This window comes from Bombus pascuorum, chromosome 8, assembly GCF_905332965.1.
Source record: "Bombus pascuorum chromosome 8, iyBomPasc1.1, whole genome shotgun sequence".
NCBI classification, from domain to species: Eukaryota; Metazoa; Arthropoda; class Insecta; order Hymenoptera; family Apidae; genus Bombus; species Bombus pascuorum.
Window position 1 is genome coordinate 6,589,843 of NC_083495.1, and position 18,790 is coordinate 6,608,632.

General features: G+C 38.6%; 1 protein-coding gene across 7 annotated transcripts in view; it reads left to right on the forward strand.

Moving 5' to 3' along the window:
* The window catches only part of LOC132910106 (glutamate receptor ionotropic, kainate 2-like), a 121,873-nt gene that overhangs the window by 41,043 nt on the left and 62,040 nt on the right, over positions 1–18,790 (forward strand). For all 7 annotated transcript variants that reach the window (XM_060965565.1, XM_060965567.1, XM_060965566.1 and 4 more), the window contains exon 4: positions 14,435–14,686. In XM_060965565.1, coding sequence (XP_060821548.1) covers positions 14,435–14,686 — 252 coding nt within the window. The remainder of the gene's footprint in view (positions 1–14,434; positions 14,687–18,790) is intronic.

An 18,790-nucleotide genomic window follows, 5' to 3' on the forward strand; every position in this document is an offset into this window, starting at 1 on the left:
AGCTCTCGTATATTGCAAAGGAATATTTTTTAACTTTCACTTTCTCTTTCCTTTCGCGAGACGTTTTACGCTCGATACTAAACAGATGTTACAAGCCCAGGCACATTTTCCAAGAGTCACATACAGTCGACCCGGAAAGTACGTTAATTATCTTTCATTTAAACTTTTACCAGGAACGTTACCTTACTTTCAGGGGCGATTATATCTTGTCGGCAACTCGTCCGCACACAAGTTGACAGCGCCTGTAGGGAAGATCCCGTACAGTTACCAATGTTCCCCGGTCACGTTCGCACGCCCATTTCAAAAAAAAAAAAAAAAAAGAAGGCGCCGAGGACGAAATGGAATGGAAGTGCGAAACCATCGCTTTTTGTTAGAATTTAATCTTGAAGTTAAGATCAATAATCTGTAGAAGATACAATGTTTATGTTAAAATAATATTCAGTGATATTTATTAAACAGAACTGCAGAACCAAATGTATATAAGCGAGTGATATAATTAACAACGTATACAAGAATTGTTGATTGTTGGCCAGTTACTCTCAGACTAGACTTAGATAGTAACCCATGATCCCTTAAATACTTTCAACCCCACCTGCGTAAGTGCCCTGTTCAAATGCCTGTGTGGGTGTCTGTATAAAGGTACTTATGCCTATGCGTGAAATATCGTTGTATTCCAACACTTTTAAATTTTCACTGTTGTCAAACAACCTTCGCCGTGAACGCATAGCGAGGCTAAGTAAACCTCGAAACAACCGCGAATTTAGTATAAATAATTCAGTCGAACACAATCATTTAGTATTCTTCCTCTTGTATGAAATGGTCCCTCGAGAAGGTTTTTATTAATCGGTATATTAGTCGGCAAATATGCCACAAAGCTCGATAAAAGTCAACAACGAGCATAGCCGTATGTAGAATCTTATAAACATTGGTAATCTCTGTTAAACCACCGCTTAAATGAAGAACATATTTTGTTCTTTCTATAACGTTGAAATAGTCGAGTAATTAACTTTTCTTCTGTTTCGTTTCCTCGTGAAAAATATACCTTCGACTGTTCTCTCGTTGGTTAGAGGCAGAGGCATTTCACGACCGGAAGCTAGCAGTCGCGCCACCGCGAAATCTGCAAATAATGGAGCCTACGGCTACTCTCAAAGGTTTGAGGCTGGGATTAAACCGAGCGGATTTGGCGATCGTATTTCAAAGCCGGGTCAACGACGTTCGTGCAACCGCTGCTCTTTTCGCGATTTAAGCTTCGCTCTGAACAGCATCTGCGACCCTGTCGCGGCGGAATCGTGCTATCGCCAATGCTATTCCGCTTCGTAATTCTCTACATATACTGGTTAATCGAAAATCAACACCTGAATCCTGTAGTTCGGCCAACGATTTCTATAGATTTCAACAGTTTTAGCTTCACATTAATATAAGTTTGTACGATGTTAAACGAAGGGTGTGAAAGGTACAGTATCGAGAACAGATCAGTGAATTTTATATTTTAACAAGTTTCATTTTGTTTAACAACGATTTTTAGCTTCAATCTTTTCTGTAACTTGTAATTCGTGACATGTTTACCAAAAAAAAGCGGGAGATTTTAGAAGGAAAATGCTTTTCGTTTCCTCACGTTACCGCAATGTTGCCCTTTTATCGTAACGCAAACCACAGAGAACGAACGGACGACTATAGTATCGTTTTTCTTTGGATTTTGTTTCCTTTCCTTTTATCAGCAAACTTAACTTAGACATCACAAAAAACGCTATTTTCGTTTCTTTTTCCTTTGCGAAGATTTTTACCGAAAGTCGATATCGATTTCTCAATTCTTTTCTTTTTGATTAATTACAATTTTCTTTCGAATCTTTCCAAGAAATTTGTAACTAACGATATTGCAAAACTAGATTGATAATCTGATTTTATGTCTTGGAGAATCAATATTAGAAATAAGGCTCCAATAAAGTCAAGTCCATTGATATCAAATTCCGATTGAACTAGTTCGATTTGGATTTGTGACTTCGACAGTCTTGGCATCTAGCATTCTTGTTATCAAAATTTACTTCCGCTATGGCACTCGACGACGTGCATGGAGAAATCGCTTTATCGACAATTTTCGAATTCATCTTGTGTGCACTCTTGCTCCGAATGGATACGTCTCTTTCGTCAGTTGATTTCACTGGGTATACAAGAAGGTAAGCAGAGGGCGAAGAAAGGATGAACAGTGCGAACTTGCAGAGCAGGTACAAAAGGAAGGGAATGTTTGCTCTTTGCACCAATTCACCCGTGTGTTTTCAGGCTGTGGCAAATAAATTCTTCTTCTAGCGTAATGAAAATCACCGATTTTTAAGTTTTCGTAGCATTTTTCTAGATTTGTAATACTTTAAGATATTTTCACATTTTTGGAGATTTAAGTGATATTTTCATATAGTTCTCATTGTGATTCCTCTGGTACAAACTTTATACCTTAATCGTAGTACTTTTAATAACAACTGTATTGAAATTTGAATTGAACATTTTAAGACTAGAACTACTGATAGTTAACACGAAGCTGTTTCTACCACAATCGGTCAAAATAGCTGGTCTTTAAAAATACGTAGAATATTTTTATATTTTTCGATTTATTACTTTCTTACAAGAGGAATTCCATATTATGTAGTACATTTTGGTATTATTAATCTAGCTGGAACCATGATCCCTAAACGAGGGTTGACACATTTATAAAATTGTAGAACCAGTCGTTTTGTCTGGTGTGCTATTTCTAGTGATAGCATCTAGCGATCTAGCGATCGATCCGGAATTTTCCTAATAATTGATACCGTTAGTGGAAATTTTAAAAACATGTGGGAAGTTGTAGGAAACGAGGAAATTGGTTAATTGGGATTCGATAAACATAATACAACAAATACATAATACAAAACAATAATAATAAACGTAATACAAAAAACAGGACCCTTTTACATTTCGACAAGTACCAGTCATTTTGAATTATAAATGGCCTTGATACAAAATTATTTTCAGTTTGAATACATAAAAAACAAAGTAAAATTCATTATATTATTCTTTTAGTTATCGTTACGAAAGTCATTACATATTACATCATTGCGAAAAAAAGATATAACATGAAGTAGGAATTTTAAAATAAAATTGTAAAACCAGTCAATTTGACGGGTATGGTAGTTCTAGTGTTAATAGAGAAATGACAAGTTACAGCTGAGGTGATATGGGGTGTAGTGCGTTAAATAATCACTCGGTGTTTAGGTCAATATTATATTTATTAACAAGTGTCTTCTTTTGATCGCGTCGGTTTCGTTAGTCGATCTGGCTGCGCGGTTACAACTCAACCTTATCGCTTCCTGGTTCAAACTTAACTGTTGATCGCATTCGATTCTTTTCTTTTTGTCGCCCCTCAATATCTCCATTATCCACGCGTTTGTTGGACGTCCGCGACCGTTGCCACGCGCGCCTTCTTCTCGAACATTCGGCGGAAGGACTTTTGGGATATTGATGGCTCATTAGTCACTTCGCTTCGGCGATATACATTGTTGTCGATTGCCGCTACACAGCAAAAAGAAAAAAAAGAAAAAATACGATGTGATGTAGGAAGTAATAGAAGAAAATTCCGACGATGGAAATAGCAGTACGAACGCACAGAGAAAAGAATTTCAACGCTTAGAAGAAGCATAATAAGAATAGCAGGTAAATAACATCAACAATTAATAACATACTATACGAGTACTAAAAAGAAAATTTTAAAGAGCCAGGATGAAGATACCTGAAGGGGAACCAGGATTGAAAACAATAAGTAACTCCATAAAGTTGAAAGACAAACGTTACAGAGACATTGATATAACATTGGGAAAGTAGAGTAGGAAGTTCTCAGATGGTGTAATATTGATTTCACGGCAGGCGAAGAGATTTAACGCACAATTACTCTGATTGAACGAGGTTGCTCTAGTGGTCGGGGGTTGGTCTGGAGAATTGGCGACATCAAAGGACAAACTGGCACTCGCCACCTCGTTAAGGGAGTTGAAAGGAGAGCCAACAAGGGCTGGACACATCCACGGAAAGGATACACGGTTCCATGTGCGTCTGCAACGACCGCGAGTCATTGTTATCTGCTTCCAGTATTTCTCGCCGGTTCGTCCGCTTCGAAGTGAACGTTCTCCTCTCTATCGGCCAACTACGTTTCATCTTGGTGAAACTGAGCATTACGAGCAAATTGTTACTTCAAATACGTCTCATTCTTGATTGAATTTAACGGTGTTTTAGGGATTCTTACCGCGGTGTTTCTGAATGACCGGTTTGAGACAGCGAGCGGTGTAATTGGGTATATTGAAACAATTTAAAAATATAAGAGCATGATGCAACAAGATATAACACGATACGACACGATACGTTTGTAGTAAAAAGAGAAAATAATCATTTTGCTATGGTATCGCATAATAAAACTCAGAAATTACTTGCAAAGTTTGTTAATTTTAAAGTTACATGGCACTCGCTATGCAGATGATTTTACTTGCAAATTAAAAATGTTTCTATTATAAGACTATAAGAAGCATTGAGCATAACTGTTATCGTTTAAATAATAACCTACTGCAAGGTTCACCCAAAGACAGTTTGTTATAATTCGCATCGATTTTCAACTGAGGCTATTCTTACTTTCAAACAAAGAATGGGAAGTGATTCTCATTCACGCAACGACTAGGCCGGAACAGACTGAATAGTCGATTGTAACCGATTAACGCTCGAGGAAATTCAGTGAAAAAGATTGTACATCGACATTTTAATGAATCTTCCTTTGTGAAACTGGCATGTAATTTTAACCATAGAATAACAAGCGACTGACACTGAGTGTGATAGACACTCATTTCGTGCTAATTACAATCTCTTCGTATATTTTCGAAGTTATTTTCAAGCAATTTCTCGTATTCAATTCGTATATACCGTATTTTGAATAAAAATTCTAAAGTATCGTTTTCAAAAATTCCTAACGAGCTCTATTCTAAGAACCTTGGAATTCATAATTACGTAAAGGTTAGTTAAAGTATTCTCTAACAAACGGACAATGTTTGCTATGGGTGCAATTTTGTTTGACAAACATTTCTTTAAGAAAATATTTCTGTGAAGTATTCCGCCACAATTTCCTATATTCTTCCGGATTTTATACAGATTTCTTGACAAGGAACAGATGGGGTATCATTTTAAAATTCCAGAATTAATTGTATATTCGAGTCTGTCATGTTTTTAAAAATTGAACTAGCTCGAAATGCGTAGCGCGTCTGGTATCAACCAATCGTAAATCGATCCTCGTCAATAGCCACGAGTCACCTGTTACGCTACGAATAATATCGAGCGTGGATTTATCGCTTAACCTTCATTCCTGTTCAATCAAACTGGCCGCGAGCTTCTGACGCAGTGCGAATTTTCTTCGTAGTAGAAAATCAACGACGCTGTTCGTCGAAAAGAAAGAAGAGAGGAAAAAAGAAGCGGGTGCAACGTCCGAGAAACGTTGGAAACTTGAAAGTTTCGATATTCTTGTGGTTCTCGTGGTAAAATACGACTGTCGATTTTGCAAGTTGTACCGACGTTACTGGGAAAAAGAAGGGAATATAACCGATAGCCAGTAACCAAGCATAGCGTCTGAGTTTTTCCAGACTATATGATGCTTCTTTCTTTTTTATACCTCAGCCAAACATAAATTCGCTAAACCTCGAATGTATTCACTTATTTTGAAAGGAATTTACGATCGTTGATCTGATTTCAATTGTTTTGTATTCATATATACAATAAGGACGAGAAGATGTAAAGCGCAGTAGAATAAACTTGAATTGATCAGACGAGTAAAGTTCAACCTCCAAGAAGGAAAGACTATCTCAGCTTCTATTTTCCACCTAAAACCTCGTAAATTCTTCGGGTTAAGCGTAACCTTTGAGACGTTGAATTTCCCACAGCATGCTACTTTCTGATGGTTTTATTCGGTTCAAAGAGAAAGTTAGAAGGTCAACGAATGGAAAACGAAGCTCCGACGAAACACGGGTGAACATTTGTCGATACCAACGGCGCACGCATGACGCGATTTGTTAAGGAGATTAAGGTCTTTTCCTTTCGTCGTTTATCGGGTCGTCGTACAGAAGTTTTCAGATTTTTAACTTCTTCTATTCCCTTTCAATACTTTACCTTGAAAGTAATATTACCTTTTCTTTTTACACGATTTTATTTCTTCGACTGCTTTCCCAATATTAATAACAGAAATATCTATACATATGATGTTATTCCTTTCGGACTTTTTTTGCTCTAAATCCATAAAGCTTTCATTTTTTAATTTTATTAAATTTATCATTAACCTAGAAGCTTTTAAAGAATCATTCCGCTTTGTTCATTTTTGGCTTCTGCCAAAATTTCTCGCTCTATATACTTCAAATTGCAGCATATTGAAATCAACAACATATTGGAGTTTAAAATTATATTTTCATAGGAGACAGGATATACTTACCGTATCTTTCACCTGTGGCCTTCAGATTCACAAAAATTTTCTGTGCTCAGTACTCGAACGTTTTCGTGAACTGCTCTCTGTCAGAGAATAAATAATTCGACCATGTAATACAAGTGCACCGCATTTTTATTCTCACGTGGTTTTCGACCCCGTTTATCTGGCAGATAAAAAATAAAAAATTGAATAGTTTTAATATCAAGTCGTCTTGCCAAAAGACGTGACTACCCAATCCTTGGTGACTGAGGAGATCGATGCTCATGCCATTAAATTGCCGGCCCCCTTAACTATCCCTGCGTCGTTTCTACCCTCCAAGGTGACCTGAACCTGTCGTCGATAATGTAATTACCAGGGGCAGCGGTTAAAGGCAAATTAACCGGAAGTTTATCCTCTGACCCTAAGCCCTGCGGGTTAATTAGCTGGTCCGAATTAAGAGACGACTGAGTGGATCCGTACCTTGAGAAAAATATATCAAATGTAAGAGACTTCGGGGAATGACTGCACCAAGTATTATTCGGCGCTTTTAATAAAATTTTGCAATGAATGTTGAAGGACAGTATTCAATTCACGTCACTTATTTATGTGTAATTCATTTTAATGTGATTTGGAAAAATAGCGGAGCAACCATAATAATTGTGATAATACAATTGTTGAGATATGTATAATTTTCTGTGCTGGACTGGGTTAAATGCGTATTAGAGTTACTTGTATGTGAGTATCAGTGTGTGGATACATGTGTGTAAGCGTCAGAGGGCGTCCAGACCTTTGTTAGGACAAAAGACGATTGGCAGTGATATAGAAGCATCTGGAAGAGTCGGTTAGCAGTCGAGTGTAGAGAAAGTACTGAGAAGCGTGCAAGTGTGAATCGATGAATATATGAGAAATCGTCCATGAAATAAATACATTATTATTTTAATATTAATCCCCAGTGTATATTCAGTATTCCTATAACATTATTTCGGCACCAAAGATCCACAATTCTCAACAACAATTTATGATAGAAATATAATATCGGAATACAAGATCCATCGAATCTGCTAGGTAGTTTGTAGCGTAATAAACAATTATACACGGCATCTACGTTCTTGTTGACTATTCGATATTTATAGGAGAGATAGTCGCCCAACGAAGTCGCCTGAAGCAACCACGACCCGCCAAACAGGTATTTTAAACTTCAAGCGGGTCTATAAACTTGTTCATAAATGTGAAGCTCCCTAAGTACTCGCACTTGAACCTCTACAATGGCAGCCTTTTGGTCGACCAGTCGTACTCGTAAGAAAAACCACATTTCTCGCCTTCAAAAACAGTCTCCGACACATTCTTTCTTTCGCTATTCTTCGGTGTCACATTTCGAAAACTTCTTCCTCAAATATTTTATATAAAAGAGAAAAAAAACTTAACGTGTGACAAAATCGATGCTATCAAGAATATCAACCACGACAATGAAGTTCCAGGCAAAAAAATCGAGATTTAATTAAAAACTTTAATTAAACCCGCTCCCTGGTCCAAGTCTCTAAAGAGTCTACCCCCTCGTATCCTGAAATACTTGGATCGTTCATACGACAAATCGCTATTTTGAAAATATGGACGGCTACTGGCCCATGAATTTTTTAAATTAATGCAGTCAATGTTCGCGTTCAACGTAGGATATTAATTTTCCATCCAACGTCGAATTTTCCACGGTTAATGCAACGTGTTTCGCGTAACGCGCGCGATTCTCTTTCCTCCAAAATAAATGAAGTAAACTTCGTTGTTTTAAAAATGAAAACATAAAACGTATGGACCAAAGGCTACGAATTGCTATCAGATTCCAGCGTATACGGAAATGGCAATATAAATGGCGATATAATTTTCGCGTATCATGGGAGTACCTAAGGATGGTGCTACGTAGAGCTTCCGCTTTGCAGCGGGAACAATGGCGATCTCGCTACTTTTAAACAGCGTTAAAACCTATTTTTAAAAGTCTCCACGCCGCTTGAAGGCGGTCCGTTTTCATCTCAACTCGCGTAATTTCTACTCCGTATCTCACGCGAATTCCTTTCCGCTTTTCCTTAATACGTTGTATAAGTTAGCTCTACACAAAGTGCACCGAAACAGGCATACTTATCTAGGAAACCGGTAAATGTTCTCTTTATTGGGGAATAAAGTTCGCCATTTCGGCAACTATCGTCTTGTAGCGTCCCTCGTTACGAGAACCATCATTTTGTATCGCTCCTCGTTAAGAGAACCATTATCCTTAATAACATTATCATGTGGTGAATTTTATTCTGCTTGGAGCAAAATGCATAGTGTTTTTAAATTAAAGTGATTAGAAGTATGATTAGAAATAGTCATAAGATGTACGAGAGAATTGAAAATTTGGTGTCTCATCATCTTCGTGTCTCGTTTATATCTCGTTTATTCTATTGTATTCGTTGTCATCTTTAAATTTTCAGCAATCACCAGATCTGATAAGATTTCCGCAATATCTATACGATTACCTTACAACAACCTCATTCTTTATATCTCTCTTTCTTTTATGGACTTCGTTGTTCTTTTCATATTTTAACAACAGTTATCTTGCCCATTACTGTACTAAACAAGAAATGGTAGGTTTTAAGTATTTCACTATTACTCACTTTTTATTCTTGGTCGAACCTCTGCTCGTCGCTACCTTTATTCATCGCCAGACATTTCTCTGTCAGTCGTTTTCACTTATTCACTGCTTGCGGCACAATCGCCACTTCAAAGGATACGCTAATGGAACGGATATTAAAAAATAAACGGAATATATCTACCTCGGAAATGAAAACAGCCACAGGCCTCGCGATTTGAGTTTTCTTCTCCGCCAAGTCCTAACGACGATTACGTGATTAAACCAAACATTAGCCCCAACAAGCCAACCAGTTCATTAATTCTTCAAGCCAGCTGTTCATTTTTCTTATTGTAAGTTCCTGTTTGTTTGACAAATTTTCCCTTCTGTTGTCACAGTTTTCCTGGAAAATGTAGGAAGGGAATTACATTTTAGCAAAACAGACATCACGCGTATATCACTGGTCAGAAATTTAGAATTATCAGGTATTTTATAGAAACCAAAAATTAAAAAAAAATGAAAAGGAAATCTATCGAAGCGAAGAATCTAGTTACAAAATTTATACGAAAAGTTATAACCGTATATATATGTTGGAGATGAAAAGACATCGGGGCCTTTCTTTTGGAATGTTTGGGAAGGTCCCAATACTTTTGTTACGTCGACCGACTCTCTACCTGAGCCGGACCTCACAGCGCGGACGGATGGCAGCCAGATGCCCGCACATCCTTATCGCATACTCTTGAAAACACTCGCAGCCTGACTATAAATCTCAGACAACTCTGGCGAAAGTCTTTCATCGCAAACAAGGACTTTTCCACGAAAGCGTTTTCTAAGGTTTCTGGTTAACGTCTTGAAAACACGTGAACGCTAAGTGTTCACACGTGCGATGCCTCCTACTCCCAACTTTCCATCGAGGGTGGCTAATACCCTTCCTAGTCTATCGATAGTCTTACTAACCAATAGAAACAATTTCTATTACCCTCACTTCTCCAACCAAAAACTGTCATCAACAAATCAGATGATTCCGTGCGTTAGACACACCCTTCCTTAGCTCACCTCCGACACAGCATCGTCACGATCAAGTCAGTTCGTCTTCGTCCTCAAATCAGTCACTACGTCTACACCGTAAGGTCGCAATCCAACATTCGAACCGATCAATCGCAGTCGAAAACTCTCTGTACGGTCGCGTCCAAATTAATCACATTGTATAATATCTAACTCGAACACTCTAGTGGTAACCTCCGACACCATCTAAACCGATCTCTTATATACATTGTAAGTGATTCTGATATAAATATATATATTTATTCTACAATAGTAGAATAAGTTGCACTCATTGAATCATCCCGGTTATCCTAAACGAAACGCGGGGAGCGACCATTTCGCGGCGTCGATTAACCAAATCGTAGCGAGAATTTACGACTCTCGCTGACGCGTTTCCTCGCGACCGCGTCTCTCCGCGAACGGTCGCAACAACTTTAATCCAGACTTTTTATTATAGCTGTATTTAGATAATAAAACTGAGAAATAATTGTTTATGATTTAATCCGAGTATGGGTGCCCGAGATTTATGACAGTGGGCTTAGGCTCGAAATGACATAATGGGTCGCTGAACGTAGCCATGGTCACGGGAGGGACGTGTACCTAACAGAGGTATGGAGTAATTAAATAGCTCTCCTTAAAAACAAAGATTGATCGGAGGGGTACAGAGAGGTAGGGAGAGGAGTATATAAGGGCAATTCTACTTGGACTGAGAGGCAGTCACATAAGTTCTACTTGTACTGTGGACAAGTACGTTGAGTCACACCCGAATGGATCAGTAAGGATCAGTAAGTTGAGTTCGACTTAGACTGTGGAAGAAATCGTATTCGTCATCTCGTTGATTGGATTCGTTATTGAGTCTAAGATCATTGCCATTCACATCCCGAGTATCTAATTATCACGGTTACTTGTCAAATTCTGTCACAATCATAATTGTACTAGTAAATATTTTCGTTCTTGCATAACAACTATGTCTAATCCAAAGAAAGATTCATTACACGCCCCTAACCCTAATGTTAACCCGACATATATAATAAGGTATTATTATACCATATTGTAGTATCGTGGATAAAAGACCTAAAAGATATCGGGTAAACCATAAACATTGTCGCGAGCCGAGGTGCTGACAAGCCCATCAATATGTCGTCGGTCCTTCAGTTGAATAGTTTCGTAGAAAAATGGCCTCTGGTGACTCTGGTCACGAATGGTTGCGTAACACGTGTGTGATGAAACTAAGACAAAGGGACAGAAGGGATGCTAAGGCAGAAAGACAAATTCACAGTCAGTATCAGTAGAGAAGTCAAAGGGTGTGAATCGAGAAATCAGAGAGTGTGAGTTGCGTTGTCAAGAGAATGTGGTCCACGTGAGAGAGAGAGAGAGAGAGAGCGTTGGATCCGTTGTGATGAGAGTTGCAAATTAACTATTGAGTTGTCTAAAGTATAGTACATTATTACGATTAGTTAAACAACCATCAACATCTGTACAATCCATTCACTCGTAAATAAACCATCATTAATTATTAGTATATTCCCGATACTATAAAATTTCAAAAACCATAATGGCTTTGATGGTCATACGAATAATCATTGACGCGTAGATTTCGGGATACTGGACATTAACGTTTATATGCAAGAATTGTACGGCCGAGTTAAAATATTGGCCAACGTTTTAACGCACCAATAAATCCATCGTTATATTTATTCTGTAACTTTTTCAAAACCATCTGCATTAAATTTGTTACAGATACATAACGTATTTGGATGTTTGTATTCATATAATATACAACAAGCTTCGAGTAGAAAGAAATTGCTCGATACCGGCATAATTCAAATATAATGACCGCGATTGCGTCTCGAACGTGAGCGCATTATCTCGTCCACGGAGAATTCATTACCCGTTGGTTTCCATTCTCGCTGATCTTTTTCTCCGAGTCGTAAGTAATCGAAGTAACATCCAGACAGAAAGCTTCATAAATCCCGACGCCGTTGTGATTCGTACGATGTAACTAGTTTCACGGAAAGGCACGCAACGTAACATTGTCGACGAGATATTCCGCGTGGGTAATATGTCGTCAGGCCGGAAAACGATAATGGACATCGGATCGTTTTACCGATGAGGCGGCGCACTAAAAGTCAAGACCGGATGCCACAGCAAGTAGATAAGTCCTTTATAGCCAGACGCTCAAAACGGCGCAAGAATTGCTTTAGCTTCGTAGAAAAATCAGTGAGGAACTCGTTGAAAGGATTATTTCTTCCTTTTTCCTTGGACTTACATCTTCTTCGGCCGTTTTAATGCATCAGACTTCTTTATTTCTTTTTTATTAATATTATTTTTCCCCTCGTTCCAATCGTTTCAAGTTTTTACGAACTTCCATACTCTCCTCGTTGATATAATTTTCCAATCCTTTATATCTGGCACAACACGATTATAATACCTAATTTGTACTACTTATAATGGCCTCGTGTCGCGCTCTTCTCATATTTTACTACTGGAAGAATTCACTGAACACGTTGTTTCATCTATTTAGATCTGTTACGCGAAACGTTCCAAAATTTCGTTAGCACTGTTCTGAGATTCGATTATCATCGTTACATTGGTAAAGTTTGAAACAAATCTGAAAGTGTACATAAAATCAGTAAGCCGGTGTAAATTGCACGTTACAACGATTGGTTCTAAGGTCGTAAAGTCACGAGCAAGATTGAATTCCGAAACCGGTTCCAATCTCAGTTATACAACACGTGTCCTACACAATTCGAACCGCAATGTAGGCCAGGTGATAGCTGCCTGTTCTCAGCGAGACACACGAATCCAAATTCTTGCCCTGTGTATTCTATTAACTCGCAGGCATAAGGTAAAGTAACTCGCACACCGATTGAGGTTTGAAAGGCACTGTAGTTGGCTAACTTAGGATCTGAATAGCACCCGGACAGTCTGTAACAACTCGTTGCAATTGAGGCAAGATAACACCTGGAGTATGCCATTCGGCTACCCTACGCGTACTTCTCCTCTTTGTGCATCGTGCTCCAAGAGCCAGACACAGAATGATTTTACAAGCACTACGATCTCCAGTACTAGGTTTAGCCGGCTGTTAATTTGATAATAACCAGATGCTTTAATTAATACGTATTTAGCAATGTTACGCCTACTGGAATCCAAGGTATCTTTTTTTTCAATTGTACTTACATATATTGAATCATCTGTTAATTTAATTATTAATTTGCAAACCAATCAATCATTTACCAAAAAATTTTCTACGATAACACAATTCTAAGCTAGCTTTTCCTTAAAATCTTGAATTTTATACACAACATATAGCGATTTCAAACTTTTTGTAATTTTTGTGTAACTTTCGCTTCAACTAATTACGTAACATTAGTTCTACGTATAAAGAATATTTGATTCAATTTGGGATATGAGCGAGAGGGAGAGTAACGTCATTATCGGTAATAATCGACATTCCTGGTGTCCGTGGAACAATTTCCAATAGCCATAAACGAATACCACGGTCATGTGTTCGGCTTAGCGAGTCGTTAACGCCGCATTAACATCGTTCCCCGGTCATCTACACGTTCCCGATCTTAATGGGTCGCTGGCGCTCCTCATCTCGCCGATTTCTCTCTGTAATGATTCATGGAACGAACAAGCGTGCCGAAATTACCAACAGATCGCCAAGTAGATATGCGAATTTCTCTAACGATCATCAAATGAGGCAATCAACTAACAAGCTCGTCTATATTTTGTTTCATAATAATCTCATGTATAGCTTAACTTTTTACAACGGTAAAACATTGTAAAACTATTTGTAGAAATGAAGGAAAACTTGAGCTTCTAAAAATCCTACAAATTGATTGCTCTACTTTATTCCCATTTCCTTTCCCCCTGTCTGGATTCTTTTCTCTAGTTTGAAAGACCACTTCCGCTTTCGTTTCCTTCCATTACGAACTTTACTTAATATCCAATCATCTATCTTGAGTTTTCACTTCTCTTCTCTACTTCCACTACACTGTCATTAATATATACATATTAACAACAATATGCGTTGTTACACACATTACGTACATTTGTTGTTAGATATTTATACATGTTACTATAAAATTTACTTGCAAAAATGCAGTGTATACTTTATCACCCTTAATCTCTGCGCATCCGCACATGAAATATTTCCCAATTTTACGTTTTTCCGAACGTCCAATATTATATATAATATAAAAAAAGTTATCAAAAAATTTAATGAAAAAATTTCGAATAAAAAACCACGCGTGATATCTAGTTTCTAGCAACGTATAAATGATATTGCATCGCAAAATACCAAGTGGAAAATGAATAGTCGAGATCTACGTTTGTTGCAGCGTGTCAACAGGTCAAATACGGGGTGCAGGCAGTATTTGGCCCATCGGATCCCATCCTGGGCCAACACATCCATAGCATCTGCGACGCACTGGACATTCCACATTTGGAAGCCAGGCTGGACCTGGACACGGAGGCGAAAGAGTTCAGCATCAACCTCTATCCCGCACAAAGTTTGCTCAACGCCGCTTATCAGGACATCATGGAGTTTCTCAACTGGACCAAGGTCGCCATTATCTACGAGGACGACTATGGTGAGTAATTCCTTCATTTCCTTTTTTTCTTTCCTTTTTTTACTCCTTCATTCCTTTACAAATTTTGAAAATTATGAATCTTGTCGATTGTCGTCCGATTCTTGTGTCTGACGAAAAGTGTCTTGTACTACTCTCGGCTACCGGTTAGGGTTTCTCCCAATGTAATCGCGACATCGATGTCGATACGGAAACTAGAAACAAACAAAGTTGTCTTGATAAGGGTTAGTTTCGAACTACGCTGAAAGTTTAATTAGTTTTCTTTCGTGAATTCAAGAACGAGAATGAATTTCCAGAGATAACACTGACAAAACAAACATCTTGAGTCGTCTTAAGTACTTGATAATTATATCATTCTAGTACGTTCTGGAATACTGACGAATTCGTAACTCTTTTCAAGACAGAATATTGACAGAGATATATATCAAGTCTCACAGATCGTTTTCAAGCGTTCTATAATGAGCGTTAAACGAAATGCATATTTATAATCTGGCAATCCAATACGATTCCGATATCGACCAACACACGGATTTTAAAACTCAAACGATCCAACCTGGAAATCCCTACGATTCTTCCAATTCCTCCTTCGTTACTATTCGACTGAGGTATAATAAAGAAACGCGAGAGAGTTCGAACGGTCTGTCTGAATATTAATTCGGTTCCATCTCTGACGAATGGAAGTCGTTGTATCCGAAACTGAATAAAAGTTTCGATTTAAACGAGGTCTGAGTGAATCGAGCTGATTGAGACGAGGAACGTTAATTGCGCCGATAGTCTCGGTGGGTTTACTCCGTTAGATTATCAATTTGCTTAACAGCCGACGGAGGGAAGCCTCTCCCAATTACCAGACCTATTAGGAACACTTAAGATCTACGGTAATGAAATAACATCGATTAATAACACTCGCCCGCGTAGTGCAAAAACCGAGATAATGAAATTCATTCATAATGAGAAAACGTCCCGCGTTCGTTGAAGGAAGCGTCCACCTGGTTGAAGCCGAATCGCGTCTAATTAATTTGCGAAATGGCGGTTTTGAACTGCACGAGGATTCCTTGCAGCGCTTTCAACCGGTTACGCCTCAGTTTCCCCGTTTCATCGCCATTCTTTGGGTCTCCTGATCTTCGACGATGAATAATGTAAGGGGCTGAATAGAATTATGTAAGGTGCACGTGCGCGCTATCAGACATCGTGCTCGGCTTCATTTCGACCCGTTTCTCCGCGCGGAATTCTAATTAACATTTTCCAAGTTTCGCGGTTCCCCTTTGAGGCGTCAAAGAAACGACGATCCGCGCTGTTGCGGGCTAAATTGAGCGGACACAAGATTCGTTTGTTCTATGATCACGTGGTAAAATGAAATGTTTGGTCCACTGCTGCAGTTGCTGTAATTGATAAATATATAGCACTTTGCTGTATAATTTAGCCAAGACCAGGTCTGTTGTATTATCAAACTTTTATAAAGAGGAAGGTATTTATATTAATTAATATAAATTTATCGAATATTGCAATCGTTCGTGGTGTGCCGACTAAGTAAAAATTAACTATTTAGCTCGAAGGAACATCTAATAATGTGGAAAATAATTACCGGAACGATTGCTACAGACAAAGAGATACCAAATAAAATAGCAAAGGCGACATCTAATTAGAGACCACAAGCAACTATTAGCTAGGGCAAGTGACGACTACGAATGAAGACACTCTCATAAGCGACGACTAAGAGGAACAATTAGCAACTAAGGGTGGTGATTGGCAACGAATTACTTATTTCTAAGGTAACCAATTTTGCAGTTACCACCTCCAATGGGTCTGTAGCGAGACATACAAAGTAGCCCAGCATTACAAAGTACCAAGGACTATTAGATCCGGTACCGAGCATCTGGATGTCAGAAGATCCTTTGGGATATGACGTTATAATACTTTTATAGCAAGCAAGGGAACAATGACCGACATCTAACAGGATGAATTTTTACCAAGTGCCACGTGTGAGCTGCAAGCCAGTCTACTAAGGAAACTTTAACAGGAATAGCAAACTTTAACAGAAAAATGAAGAACTAAAGTGAGGAAAGGATAAAGAAAGGAGAGACTAAATTTCTTTTATTTTATTTATGTGCTATGTATTTGTTAATTTATTTAATCGTTAATTTTTTATATTTATAAATATTCCTTCTCATTCTTGACGATTTTGAACAACTGTAGTTAGTAACATTAATAAGATCCCTCAATTAGATGGATAATATTATTATTATCTGATTCTATATAGATTTCTCAGTAACTGATAAGCCAGGTCCAACCTGGATTACGATAGAAGCGCGTAAATTTATCCGCTGTAAGCATCGACTACATGCTCGGGCGTTGGAATATTCCCGTGACAGATTGTTACAACACGTGCGTCACCACCGCATTTCGTGCGCAGTGAAACGTGACTCTTCCCTGGGCGAGATCGAGGACTTCGCTGTCACCGAAGGGGAAATGGCACATTCGTCGTCAGACAGGCCTCTCGTTGCCCATTTCGAATTATAAATGCATCAGATTATATGCCGTATAAAACGATGATCTAAATTTCTATAAATAAACAAACCACAACTCCCTTCCATGAATGTAATGCAAACTTCATTTTATATTTGAAACGATTCAATCGAGAGACTTTTAAGAAAACCGAAGTCAGGACACGAAGCGCGGCTAATACGCGCAAAGTTTCTTTAAACACTTTCCTTTCGAAGACTCCATGGGATTTGCGCGAACTTAACCAGGTGCCGATGAAAACACGCCTCGAGCTTAACCATCTCGGCTAGCGAGCTTATCTATTTGCAGAGGTGCACGAAAGTTATACGTACAAGCCGATTAGAACACCCCTGTAACCTACAACTCACACTCATCGCCTACCACCACAACCGTCACCAACTCGAGACACAAACCATTCCCTATCCGTTACCAAACTGATTCCCAACAGAGATTTACCGAAGCCCCGGAATTTCCGTGTTTCCTTCACTTTCAAATATAGTCGACGATGTTGCCGCCAGAAAGTAACGAATCCTGGTCCCCCATCGGAATAGAACACGTCCGGATCGTGGCTCAAAGCTACCGACCTGCCGATTCTCTGTTCGTCTTAACTTCCCAATTTTCTGGAGTGAAAGCGGAACTACCGCCAGACGATTCTCTGACGAACTTTAATCCGTTTCTACCAAGGCGATTCCAACTTAACCACTGATAAACTATGCGTGATTTAGTGCTCGAATTTTGCCGAGAGTTACATTCGCTTGAAACTAGATAAAGTGCTCGGGTTTTCTTCATCTTGGATAATTTAAATTTTATTCTTTAATGTAACAGGACTATTAAACGTTGACATTTCTTAATTTCTTTCTTCGTTTTTTGTCGAGCAATATCCATTCACACGCGTGACAACGTGACGCAATTTTTATGGAGACAGATTGTTCTAATCCTAATTTTTGAGAGTGACAATTATTGTATACAAATCATATATCTTCTTAACTTAATACAATGTTACGATATTGAATATTTAATTCTCATTTAACAGAATAGCGAATTTTTCCTGAATGTTTTCTGCAGAAATAGGAAGAACGGTACTATTCGTCCTCAATTCGATATTTATAATTTAACGACAGTTATTGCACGCATGAGCTCAATAATTCGAGACGAAGTTCATGGATTTCATGGTAAAGATCGTGACAGGTTTACCAGCAAGATTTTCAACGATCCTAATAACGCTTTAACATGACCCCGCCCTTCGTTATTTCGCTGTCAGCGTTAACCGTCGTTACTCAAGCTGCAGGCGGCGTCTTCCATCGAGTTGCAAGAACCGGAAGGGAGGATTCACGTGCTCGTGGGAAATTTCTAGACTCTACCGGCGTTTAACGCACGTGTTAATTTCACGTCTTTGATCGTTTGCGCCTTATTAAGGAGCCACGTGAACGCGCCTTAAAAAGTTTCCACCCTCGTTCCTAAAAGCCTCCAGGGAATCCTTCGCGAGATTCGTCGCGAAAATTTAGAAACTTAGACGCTGCTTTGCATCGTGGACACATTCTTCGGCACAGCGTAAGTTCCTCGATAGGAATCTGCGTTTAATTCAACTTAAGGGAGCTGCTCGCGGGT